The sequence below is a fragment of the Sebastes umbrosus genome, chromosome 24, assembly GCF_015220745.1.
Source record: "Sebastes umbrosus isolate fSebUmb1 chromosome 24, fSebUmb1.pri, whole genome shotgun sequence".
In the NCBI taxonomy this organism is placed as follows: domain Eukaryota; kingdom Metazoa; phylum Chordata; class Actinopteri; order Perciformes; family Sebastidae; genus Sebastes; species Sebastes umbrosus.
In genome coordinates, this window is record NC_051292.1 from 3,751,837 (window position 1) to 3,765,156 (window position 13,320).

The window sequence follows — 13,320 nt, forward strand, 5'->3', positions numbered from 1 at the left end:
ACATCTTCACAAATGTAATAAAGTAAATAAAATAATCTTTGCATGTAAACTATTAATTAAAAATCAATCACAAAAGATAACACCGCGACACTTGATATTTCCTTACACCCCTGGTTTGCACCATATAAAACCAAAGTGCAATTCAGAACTAAATAGGTTTATTTTTATGACACTTGCTCTCCCATAAAACCGGTTTCCATACATGAGGTGATGACATAATAAGCACACATTGTTTCCTCATTTTAAACCCATGACATAAACACAAACCCAGCAGTACCTGCTGTACCGTTGAGAATGAGTCGAAGGAAACGACATGCAGAGCGAGTCGCAACAACTTCCATTGTTCGATGTGAAACAATTCATCATCACGTCCAACAGCTTCACAGTTAAAGGTCTTGGTAGCACACTTTGCCATCATTTCAAATCCTTTTCTCTAATTTGATTTTAGTATTAAACACTTAAAGCTTCTCTGCTCAAGATGACTTTTCCCTTACATTCAATTCATTCATGAATACACATTGGTAACGTGTGTTTACATCCCAAAAGAGCACTTTGAGCCTTTGAACGCAGTCATTTCTAGAGCTGCAACAATTAGCTGACTAATAATCGTCAATTACTTTGATAATAGATTAATCGTTAGTCATTTTTCATGCAAAAATGTCAGAAAAAGCTGTTTTCAGCCTCTCAAATATGAAGATTTCCTGCTTTTTTTGGACAAAAAAAGACATTTAAAGACTTGAACTTTGAGAAACTTAAAACATTTTTCACTATTTTCTGACAATTAATCGAGAAAATAACGGGAATATTAATCGATAATAAAAATAATCCTTAGTTGCAGCCCTAGTAATTTACCTTCAGTTCAACAAACAACTGCATGACAATACAGAGCAAACACTAAACCATTTCTCAAACAAACAAATAACCTTTCATCAAATATCAGATCCACACAGAGGACAAATATGACAAATGTTGGGCAACAGAATAAATAGACATTCGTTTATCGCTTCTTCTTCCTCATTTGTGTTTCTATAGTTTTAGAAATCTCCCTTTAAATAATCTAAATAATTTAATCAATGCCAAACATTGAGAGTTATCTTTGAGGATGCATGTAAAATGTTTGCTTTTGAACGTTTTGCATGCAACTAGAGGGACAAAAATGTGTAGTTTCCTCTGATAAATTATGGAAAAATCATCACATTAAAGAAACATATGACATGTTCTGTGTAAAGTAGTGACAGCAGAGCATGTTTAAGTCATAAAATTGAATATTAACCAGAATAGTCTGTAAAAAAAATGAAGCTAGATCAACACGTTGGTCGACAAAATAAATCACTTATTAACAGCTGCTCCATTTTTTGTCCCTTAATGATCTCCGTAGTTGGTTTCTAGCTTTGGGAGGATGTCCACAGAAATATTCAAATATGTGTGTATTCCTTTGCTGATTCATTATTGCCCTTCATTGCATGTTTGCCCTTTACACAACACATGTTTTTACCGTTTAAGAACATGACATTATGTACAAGAACGTTGCGTTCTCCTCGTCAGTTCATTCACTTTCTGTCTTAATCCCAACTGTTAGATAAATATATATATTTATATATATATATTACACTCTGTTAGCTCCCACAAGACCAAACAACAAAATATAAAGTGCTCTGTAGCTCATAGTGGAGGGTCTGAACAACAAAACATCACACCAACAACAGATTAGACAACGAGCTTCACTTCAACGACGAGTTTCTACATAAATAATCTCAGAAATTCATACTGTGATATCAACAAAAGAAATACTGCATGCTCACTGTTGCTAAAATTAATCTCTAATGTACCATTGTCTGCTGCAGAGACAAATGCATTAAATAAAAAATTACATAATAATAAAGAAAAATCCCCATAAACAGTTCAGACTTGTCCTGGTTTGCCGGTGAGATTCAGCAGGAGCGTCGTTCTTCCTCCTGGAATGCCTTTTTTGGGAAAAGAGTGCAACACGTGTTGGTCCAGCATGAACAGTTTGTTTCCACGTTCCTCTTTGCTTTAATGCCTTCAGGAGTCAGAGCCTAGTTGTTGCCTGGTGTCAACAGAAAAATATGAATTTAATAAACTGCACAATACAAAGAAATGAAAGAACTTAAATGTTGTTATTTCCCACTGAAACATGCACTTAAAAGTAAAAATACTTAAATATTTGTGCACAAAAATAAAAGAAGAATATGCTTCAGACACTGACCTGCGAGGTATTTAGCACCAACTAACATCAACATGCTGCCCAGGATGTAGAAGCCCAGCGGGACGCTGCTGAAGATACTAGTTTCACCTTTTATCATCCGAATAATTCAGGGTAACACAGAGGGGAGAGACAGAAGAGTTATACAACTAAACAAATATTATAAAACTAGAATTGCGGTGGTATGCCTCCGTCATCTTTCATCCGTCATTTGTGTGAAGTTGTCATAATTAGCAGATGAATTCTTGAGTTATGGGTCAAAAATGTGTTTCGTGAGGTCACGGTGACTTTGACCTTTGGTTATTTTGACCGTCTTTTCTCTGAGTGTAGGACAGATGTTGTCTCACAAAAACAATAATTTACAAAACAGCAGGAGGATTAGAAATGTCCTATACTTGCAGGTTAGGCCTCAAACATCCTCAATCAAGGTTACTAAGCTTCCAACATGCTCAAGTTTGACCTGCAGCATTAAGGATTTAAAGGATAGAGCTGCAGCGAAGGGAGAGTGACACAAAGAGAAGTTTGGTGCCAACAGGACTTTGGTTTTGTCGCCTGTCACTTACATTAAAAATCAACAATTACAGCCATGTAATAATCCTTTCAATGCTTCTTTTGTTTTAACATCAAAATAAGTGTTTCCTACCGTTTCCGTTACCAATCGGCTCTGTCGTCTCCCAGTTCATGGATTTCTGAACCGCCACCTTCCATCGAGCGTACCGAAACTCGCTCTCTGCAAACACACAGAAACACCTTTATTTATTACTGAAGACACATCTGTACCAGGTGTGTAGAGACAGACAGACAGAAAGCAGCTCACTGTACCTTCAGGGTTGATCTGAGGGTCAAACTTCTCGGAGGTGACTTCACTGAGGTCCTCTGGGTTCAGACTCCACACGCTCACCCCCTCTGCTGCTCCTGCTGCCATCGCTGCACCGAGAGCTGTGGTCTCAGGCATGGACGGCTTCACTGGGAAGAACAACCAATACCATCTTACTAGTAATAACAATATGAATAACAATCATGTAGGAATCTCCACAACTCATATTACTACTAGTAGTAACAACAACGATGCATTATGTGTCAGAGGTGTGGACTCGAGTCAGACTCTAGTCACACATTAGATGACTTTAGACTCAACTTGACAAAATAAAAAAAAATAGAAAAATAAATGTTGGGTTTATTTATTTTTTGAGAGATTCTTTATTGATTTATTTTTACTCGTGGGGTAAAAATGAAACTGAACTGAACAAAGTGAATTTCTATCTTTTGTTGTTTATTGCTGAATCCTCAAAAAGTGGAGTTTTTTTTGTTGAACTCTGAACTCTTTATTATATATTTTACTTTTCAAATATTATATTTTTTTAATTAAAGTATTGTCTATAATTATATTTTACTTTATAATGTTTTTTTCTTTTTTTCAAAATTAATGTTTTTTTATAATTTTATTTTACAATTATTTTTTATTTATTTTTTAATTAATGTTGTTTATAATCATATTTAACTTTAAAATGATTGTTTTCTTTTTTTAATTAACATTTTGTTAAGAATTATATTTTAGAAATATTTTTTTTATTTTTTTTTAATTAATGTTTTGTTTAGAATTATATTTATATTTATTAAAACAATTAATATTAATTTTCTGGTGTTTTATCATTTATTCCACATGATGCCACCAGAGGGCAGTAACGTTTCCAAATTTTAGTCGTATGCAAGAAAAAAACCACCTCTCCACCTCTAATCATCCAGTCTGTTTGGGCTGCTAGTGTGTACTGTTTTGTACTGGACATCACTGTGACCTGGTGGTTGAAGAACCAGTTTCCCTTTGGCCTCCCACTGATCCCATTTGACCACTGAATACACCTGAAGAGATAAGATAAGAATGAACGGAGGCCTCACCAACAGGGATGCAGAGAATGTCCGCCTGCAGCTGCATCAGCAGCCGGTTGGACGTCATTCCTCCGTCCACCTGGAGCTGAGTCAGCGGGATGCCGCTGTCCTGGTTCATGGCGTCCAGAATCTGCATTCAAGAACATATCACAATTATTAAATACCTGCACCTTATTGAATAAATATTATAAGTGGCAGCATAATTTGGTAGGGATAGCTTTTCACAGCATGTACCAGACTTGGTTACTCTGTTGAGGAATTAAAAGAAGGAGAGAGCGCTCACCTCTCGCGTCTGGAAACACACCGCTTCCAGTGCAGCGAATGCGACGTGACTCTTGTTAGTAAACTGAGTTAACCCACAAATGATCCTGTGAATAACAGAAAGATTGAGTGAATCAGAGACTTATTTTTTACTTTGTTGTTGTTGTTGTTGTTTATAACACTACAGAGTAGGTCTTACCCTCTTGCACTGGGCTCCCAGTACGGTGCATAAAGACCTGAGAACGCAGGAACAAAATAACAGCCGTAGGATGTCCCGACGGATGCAGCCAACTTCTCTGCACAGAGAAACAGAAAAGGGGATTGGAATGAAGATCCCGCCAATTTTGGGGATCAGTGCAACAGTTTTAGCATCTTTAATTGCTTTTACTGTCCTTTAATAGATAATTAGATTAAATGACACCACAGTCCTGAAGATGTCCCTCGTCACATCTGATCTGTTTTCCAGCAGCACGTACCGAGCTCTTCAGACGATCCGATGATCCCCAGATTGTCCTGCAGCCAACGAACCACAGCTCCTGCAATGGCCACAGAGCCCTGGCGAGAAGTAACGGAAAAAAACAGTATATTATGAAAGGAAGTAAAATCCAAGAATTATGTGACTTTAACTTTATTTTTTATTATTATTATTTTTAATAATTAAATATATATATATATTACTTTACAATTATTTTTCTTTTTTAAATTCAATGTTTTGATTATAATTATATTTTCCTTTACAATTTTTTTTTTCTTTTTTAAATGAATGTTTTTATAAGAATATTTTATTTTACAATTTTTTTTAAATGAATCTAATGTTTATAAAAAGATTTTACGATTATTCCGTTTTCTTTTTAATTAATGTTTTGTTTCTAATTATATTTACTGTACAATTATTTTAAATTTTTTTTAATTAATGTTTTGTTTATGATTATATTTAAATTTACAATTATTCTTTTACTTTTTTAAATTAATATTTTCTTTATAATTATATTTTATTTTACAATTATTATTATTATTATTAATGTTTTCTTTATAATTATATTTTTTAATTATTTGTAATTTTTTAATTAATGTTTTCTTTATAATTAATGTTTTGTTTCTAATTATATCTACTTTACAATTATTTAAAAAAAAATTAAATTAATGTTTTGTTTATGATTATATTTTAATTTTCAATTATTCTTTTACTTTTTTAAATTAATGTTTTCTTTATAATTATATTTTAAAATTATTTGTAATTATTTTAATTAATGTTTTCTTTATAATTATGTTTTAGGGAACAAAGGCCTGACAGGTGATAGAATATTAGTGTATTTAATATACTGTACCTCCAGTGCGTAACAGGCAGGTGTGTCCCGACCAAGTTTGTACGCCACCGTCGTCAGAAGACCGTGGTCGGACATTACAGGCTGCAACACAACAGAAAGAAAAAAAATGTATGCAATGCATGCTGGAATATCACCATTATAATACAAATCATAAGTATTGTACCTTGGCTCCAGTGTTTCGCAGGAGGAAGCAGCCAGTTCCATACCTGAAACACACATAATAATAAATCTAAATATTAGTTGAATTTCTAACTAAGGAGACGTGGGGATGAAGTAAATATAAAAGCAAATATAAAACACACAAAGCCACGTACGTGTTTTTAGCCTGTCCGTCCTGAAAACACATCTGTCCAACCAGCGCCGCTGACTGATCCCCAAGACACTGTTTTTAAAAAACACACACATCAATCAAATTCCTCAAATACTTCTAAGTATATAAAGTACATAGAGACAGTATTGGAGAGTATAAACAGAGATGAACCTACCCCTGAGATGGGAATACCTGAAAGAGCTCCAGATTTCTGCCAAAAGAAAAGATTAAAGTGTTTAATAAGTGAGTTTTAGTCACATTTGTACACCGATGTCATATCAAATAAGGAGACTAAAACTACATTTTACAGGATGGACTGTTCAAATATGTGATAATTTTCGTCGGTTTCCTTTTTTAAAGAAAAATGTGCATAAATTGTCTGCTTTTTTTTCAGAAATAACTTAAAAATAACAAGAATGATTAAAACCTTGACATATACATTTACATATTTGTAGCTATATATCAAATCAATAGCAATAATTCAACAGATATTCCAAATGCAAATCAAAAATCAATGGAAAACCATTTTTTAAATCCCTATGAGCCCTGACAACAACACTAAAAACAAAAGACTATTATTCATTTTTGACTACATGCAGCCAAATAATCAAAATAAACAGATTCTACCATACTGTAACAGTGAGGGGAAGACAAGGGTAAATGTGAACCTGTATAAATCAAAATGTCTTCACTCCTACACGTGATTCTGTTTCGGTTAGAAGATGTTTAAAGATAAAGTTAGTTAAATTAAACTGTGCAAAAGAGTGAAGAGATTTAGGGACGTTGCAGAGGAGGACGGCCTGTCAGGAGAGCGATGGGTGACGTCAACCACAACCAGCCGAGCCACATGCCACAACAGAAGCAATGAGGGACGGGGAGCATCCAGCACATTTCCAACAAAGCGTACATGTCTTTGAGAGTGTTTGCTGGGTCCAAAATCACTGAACAAAGGCTGGTAAATTTAGTCTTTTGCACACCAATGTCTGTGATAAAGCAACACAAAATAAATATACAAACAGTTATTGTAAATGTCGTCGCTGTGGGACAAAACCTAAAGATTATTCTTCTGTTCAACGTGTTTTTTTAGATGAAACGGACGGGCGTTTACCGCTGTGATCAGCAGCAGCCGTCGTCATATGTCATGTTGCTTTTTCATACGTCAGCGGACTAATTTGTCTAATCTTCTCAGGTATTTAGACCGCGGTGGAAACGCAGATAACAATGGGCTGAAGGAACCTTTTAGTTCCTTATAAAGTAGTCCCGGGATTAAAATTACCAGGAACTTCTTGCTGGAAACCCGTTTTTTGTTTTGTTTGCTGCAGCTGACCAGGGTGTGTCTGAATGCACAAGGAGGAAAAGCTTTAAGTGTTTTTAGGTCAATTATAAAATGTTAAACTTCTGACCTGTTTATACTTCTTTCCTTCAATCAGCAATAACTAAATTAACAGCTCGGCTACTGAAACACTTTCCTTCCTATGGATCTTGGAAATGCACTGTGTGATGGCGTGCTCGCTTTGGCCACGGAGAAGCAGGACGGGTGACTTTGCATGACGAGGAAAATATAATGATGGCGAGTTATTTACTTACCCGGCTAGAACATATTTTCTACCAGTGAGAGAAGAGAGACAATGGCAAACAAAAAGATGCCTAAAAGAATTTCTCAGTCAACCTTCATGCACTTAGATCAGTCTGAGACACTAGAGTCACACTAGACACAACGATGACATTATTACGATTAAAAGTGAATATATACACTCATGATAGTGAAAACATAAGTAGAATAGATGTTTTATGTTCGCATGCTCACCATGAGACCATAGATTTCTGAAGAACTCCTCACTCTGGGCAAGATCTCCATGGGAATACCAAAATATCTGACGGGGGAAAAGCAAGAGCAGATGAAAAATTAAACATATTCTGCTTTTCCACCTTTTGTTTTCCTGTGATAACCAGTTAATTATCTCGTTATCAAGATAACAACGCTAGTTTTCTTGAGTTAACGATATAATTAACTTGTGAAAAATGCAAAAATAACTAAATAAATGAATAAAAAATAAATGCAATAATAAAAATTAAATGCTAAAATAAATTAATTAATTTAGAAATTAGTAAAAAAATAAATACCTAAATAAATAAAAGGCGAAATTAAACAAAAAAGTAAATAAATAAGGGAATTAATACAAAGATAAATAAATAAAGAAGCAAAAAAAACAGAAATATCAATTTAAGTCACATTTCATCAATTAATTAATGGCTACATTCATTTTTAATATTATTATAAACCCAAACCTGAATTTCAAAGTAAAAGGTAATCTCTTTCAGTGATATTTTTCAAATAACAGGCAGTCAGATGGGATTAAAGGCCAACGAAAGACAGCTGCCGTACGTGCAAAGTTCAGGGTCCCAGTCCATAGTGTGAATGTTAAACAGCATGGTTCTGCTGGCGTTGGTCACATCCGTACAGTGGACGCCGCCTGACTTTCCTCCTGTCAAACACTGTAGACATCGAAAAGTCAGTTTTACATACAGCATTTCAGTGATATCTCTACACAGAAGTGTTACGCACCCAAATGAGCCAGGAGTCCACGGTGCCGAACATGGCGCGGTGAGACAGGACGGCTTCGTGGACCTCGACCACGTTGTCCATCAGCCAGCGAAGTTTCACCGCGCTGAAGTAAGTGCTGATCGGGAGCCCCGTTTTATGCTGCAGGATAATATAAACAACTCAAAAGTCTGCATTTGTTTTTAAACTGCAAGGAGCTTAAATCAATATCAAATATGTAGGAATGAAAAAATCACCTTCAAGTGGTTCTTGTTCCTTCCTGGAGTTTTGTTAATGAGACGTTCGACTGTTGATTGAGTCCGCAGATCCAGCCAAACTGAACAAAAAACACTGCCGTTATCAGATCTGTGCCAGGATAAATGCAAATAATGTATAAATAATGAAACTTTACCGATTGCATTGTAGAGGGGCTCCCCGGTCTCTTTGTCCCAAACCAGCGTGGTCTCTCTTTGGTTGGTCACTCCGATAGCTAGACAGATTCACACAACAACTTCAGATGATTTTAAATAAAAGAAAACTGCCTCAAGAGAGCAGATGGTAGCATAATGTTTGTGTACCTTTAATGTTGGAGATGTCGATGTTGAGCTGGGTGAGTTTTTCACACGTCCGCTCCATGCACTCGAACACAGACTGCAGGATTTCTTTGGGGTCTTCCTCCACCCATCTGAAAATGAGGGCAAAAAAAATCAAAGCAAATAAGATCTGCACATTTCTAAATTGTGAATGCATCTTTTAGGAATCGTATCGGAGCTTTTCACTCACCCTTCTTTGGGGAAGCTCTGTTTGATTTCCACCTGATGATGGCTGAGGAGCTCTGCTGTTTTGGAATTAAACACCTTTAAAAGAGAGAAAATGTCACAAGAGGAAACATGAAGCTTCAGCCAACAAAATGTCACTTTATTCTTCATTCATCCAGGGAAAGCTGAATGAGCATGCAGTCTCTCTGAGCCTGCTAAAGGCCTCCTTTTTGCTAATTCATCATGGATTTCTGGTTCCCCTTTGTTATGTTGATTTTCCCAACAGTTAAAGGATCCAAACTGGCATCGTCCGAATCCTAAACCTGCTTTTTAGACTCCAGTCTACTGACTTTAAGTACAAATTGAACTGTATTTATGTCAGCATTTACTTATACTTTTATTTATTTATTTTTGTAATTACGTCAGCATTTACTTATTCTTTTATTTATTTATTTATGTATTTATTTATGTATTTATGTCAGCATTTACTTATTATTTTATTTATTTATGTAGTTATTTATGTATTTATGTACACATTTACTTATTCTTTTATTTATTTATTTATGTATTTATGTCAGCATTTACTTATTCTTTTATTTATTTATTTATGTATTTATGTCAGCATTTACTTATTCTTTTATTTATTTATTTAGATATTTATTTATGTATTTATGTCCACATTTACTTATTCTTTTATTTATTTATTTATGTATTTATTTATGTATTTATGTCCACATTTACTTATTCTTGTATTTATTTATTTATGTATTTATGTCAGCATTTACTTATTCTTTTATTTATTTATTTATGTATTTATTTATGTATTTATGTCCACATTTACTTATTCTTGTATTTATTTATTTATGTATTTATGTCAGCATTTACTTATTCTTTTATTTATTTATTTATGTATTTATGTCAGCATTTACTTATTCTTTTATTTATATATTTCTTTATTTCTGTCAGCATTTACTTATTCTTTTATTTATTCATTAATTTCTGTATTCATTTATTTATTTATTTATGTATTTATTCAGCATTTACTTATTATTTATGTCAGCATTTACTTATTCTTTTATTTAGTTATTTCTGTATTTATGTCAGCATTTACTTATTTATTTATGTCAGCATTTACTTATTCTTTTATTTAGATATTTCTTTATTTCTGTCAGCATTTACTTATTCTTTTATGTATTCATTAATTTCTGTATTCTTTTATTTATTTATTTCTGTATTTATGTCAGCATTTACTTATTCTTTTATTTAGATATTTCTTTATTTCTGTCAGCATTTACTTATTCTTTTATGTATTCATTAATTTCTGTATTCTTTTATTTATTTATTTCTGTATTTATGTCAGCATTTACTTATTTATTTATTTATGTCAGCATTTACTTATTCTTTTATTTATATATTTCTTTATTTCTGTCAGCATTTACTTATTCTTTTATTTATTCATTAATTTCTGTATTCATTTATTTATTTATTTATGTATTTATTAAGCATTTACTTATTCTTTTATTTATTCATTAATTTCTGTATTCATTTATTTATTTATTTATGTATTTATTAAGCATTTACTTATTTTATTTATATATTTATGTATTTCTGTCAGCATTTACTTATTATTTTATTTATTCATTAATTTCTGTACTCATTTATTTATGTATTTATTAAGCATTTACTTATTTTATTTATATATTTATGTATTTCTGTCAGCATTTACTTATTATTTTATTTATATATTTATGTATTTCTGTCAGCATTTACTTATTATTTTATTTATATATTTATGTATTTCTGTCAGCATTTACTTATTTTATTAAAATATTTATGTATTTCTGTCAGCATTTACTTATTATTTTATTTATATATTTCTGTGTTTATGTCAGCATTTACTTATTATTTTATTTATATATTTCTGTATTTATGTCAGCATTTACTTATTATTTTATTTATATATTTCTGTATTCATGTCAGCATTTACTTATTATTTTATTTATATATTTATGTATTTCTGTCAGCATTTACTTATTATTTTATTTATATATTTATGTATTTATGTCAGCATTTACTTATTATTTTATTTATATATTTCTGTATTCATGTCAGCATTTACTTATTATTTTATTTATATATTTCTGTATTCATGTCAGCATTTACTTATTATTTTATTTATATATTTCTGTATTCATGTCAGCATTTACTTATTATTTTATTTATATATTTCTGTATTCATGTCAGCATTTACTTATTATTTTATTTATATATTTCTGTATTCATGTCAGCATTTACTTATTATTTTATTTATATATTTATGTATTTCTGTCAGCATTTACTTATTATTTTATTTATATATTTATGTATTTATGTCAGCATTTACTTATTATTTTATTTATATATTTCTGTATTCATGTCAGCATTTACTTATTCTTTTATGTATTCACACCCAGAGTAAATCAAAACATGTGTGTGACTGTAATCTGTCCCTGCTCCTACAGTGTGATCAAAGTACATCTGTTTAACCATAATAAAGCTACTTTATGATGATTAAACAACACCACACTCTGTCTGAACAACACCTCAGAGGTACAAAGTACATCTTTTTAACCATAATAAAGCTACTTTATGATCATAAAACAACACCACTCTGTCTGAACAACACCTCAGAGGTACCAGACTACAGGCTGCATCATGACACACCCAGAGGACACCTCCAGCCCTGACACGTTTATGGCCCAGATACTACAGACATTAACACAGGAACCGGTTCTCCGGTTGTCCTTCTTACCAGAAACCGTGTGGAGCTGGTTCCCTGGTCGATGGCGGCAACCAGCGGGCCCAGCGTGATCCGGTGAGAGGACGCGGCCATGGCGCCGTTCATGGACAAGTCCCGCAGGAAACCGATTAACAACCGATTAGAAACACCGGCAGAGAGCGGCTCCAGAGCGGATCCAGAGCGGATCAGGAGGATCAGGAGGAACCAAAGTCGGGAGGGTGGACAGGCGCGGACTCTCGACGCACAAGTTCGTCCTGGCGCTTGGTGATGACGCAGGCAGCCAAGGATGGGAGGAAAAAAAATAAATAAATAAATGCATTTTTATAAAATACATTTAAATATATATTTTATAAAAATGCATTGATTTATATATAAATATATATATTTAAATTTATTTTATAAAATGCATTGATATATATATATACAGGAATAAATGCATATGTACAGAAAAAAAAAAAAAATTATATAAATATAAGTACAGATGAATGCTGAAATAAATCTAAAAATAAATAAATGCATTTTTATAAAATACATTTAAATATATATTTTATAAAAATGCATTGATTTACATATATATATATATATATTTAAACTTATTTTATAAAATGCATTGATTTATATATATATAAATATATATATATAAATACAGGAATAAATGCATATGTACAGAAAAAAATAAATAAATATAAGTATAGATGAATGCTGAAATAAATCTAGAAATAAATAAATGCTGAAATCAATAAATAAATGTTGATAACTACATATATGTCTTAAATCTATTTCTACATTTTAACTTTTATTCATTTCAATATTTCTTATTTATTTTTCCATGTATTTATTCATGTATTCTTGTTCTTTTTTATAGATTTATTTAAGCAATTTTATTTTCTTATTTATTTATTTATTTCAGCATCTATTTCATTATTCTTTTGACTTTGAATTTTGGATTCCTGTATGTAATGTATCCCTTTCACACAACACGTTTGGTGGCACAATTTTCACTTAAATTAGAACATCAATTTATATTTAATATATTATTTTTGCATTGTCACTGTCAGCTGGGGATCTTTGCCTCTTATAAAGAGGAATCAAAAAGGAAAAGAGTAGTTCCCATACCGGGAGTCGAACCCGGGCCGCCTGGGTGAAAACCAGGAATCCTAACCGCTAGACCATATGGGAAGGTATGCATGCGTTTCTCAATAAACAGATATTTTAACATAGTATACCATGA

The 13,320-nt window shown here is 32.3% G+C and overlaps 1 protein-coding gene and 1 non-coding gene across 3 annotated transcripts; both read right to left on the minus strand.

The window, feature by feature from the left end:
- Positions 1-720: 720 nt before the first annotated feature.
- On the minus strand, positions 721-12,357 carry gk (glycerol kinase). 2 transcript variants are annotated; one of them, XM_037761709.1, is made up of 21 exons: positions 12,102-12,357; positions 9,336-9,409; positions 9,131-9,237; positions 8,965-9,042; positions 8,810-8,889; positions 8,577-8,714; positions 8,397-8,506; positions 7,818-7,884; positions 7,598-7,615; positions 6,186-6,221; positions 6,015-6,082; positions 5,864-5,906; positions 5,701-5,781; positions 4,849-4,927; positions 4,572-4,668; positions 4,395-4,479; positions 4,121-4,241; positions 3,047-3,190; positions 2,868-2,954; positions 2,228-2,314; positions 721-2,068 (listed from the first exon to the last, which is right to left on the minus strand). In XM_037761709.1, exons 1-21 carry the CDS (start codon positions 12,192-12,194, stop codon positions 2,058-2,060), a joined length of 1,704 nt encoding a protein of 567 aa, XP_037617637.1. In that variant the 5' UTR covers positions 12,195-12,357; the 3' UTR covers positions 721-2,057. The 2 variants fall into 2 exon arrangements, with proteins under 2 accessions (XP_037617637.1, XP_037617638.1); XM_037761710.1 differs by lacking the exon at positions 7,598-7,615.
- An 839-nt stretch (positions 12,358-13,196) lies between these two features.
- trnae-uuc lies at positions 13,197-13,268 on the minus strand. The gene has a single exon. It is a non-coding gene; the product is annotated as a tRNA-Glu (tRNA).
- Between the last annotated feature and the right edge of the window lie 52 nt (positions 13,269-13,320).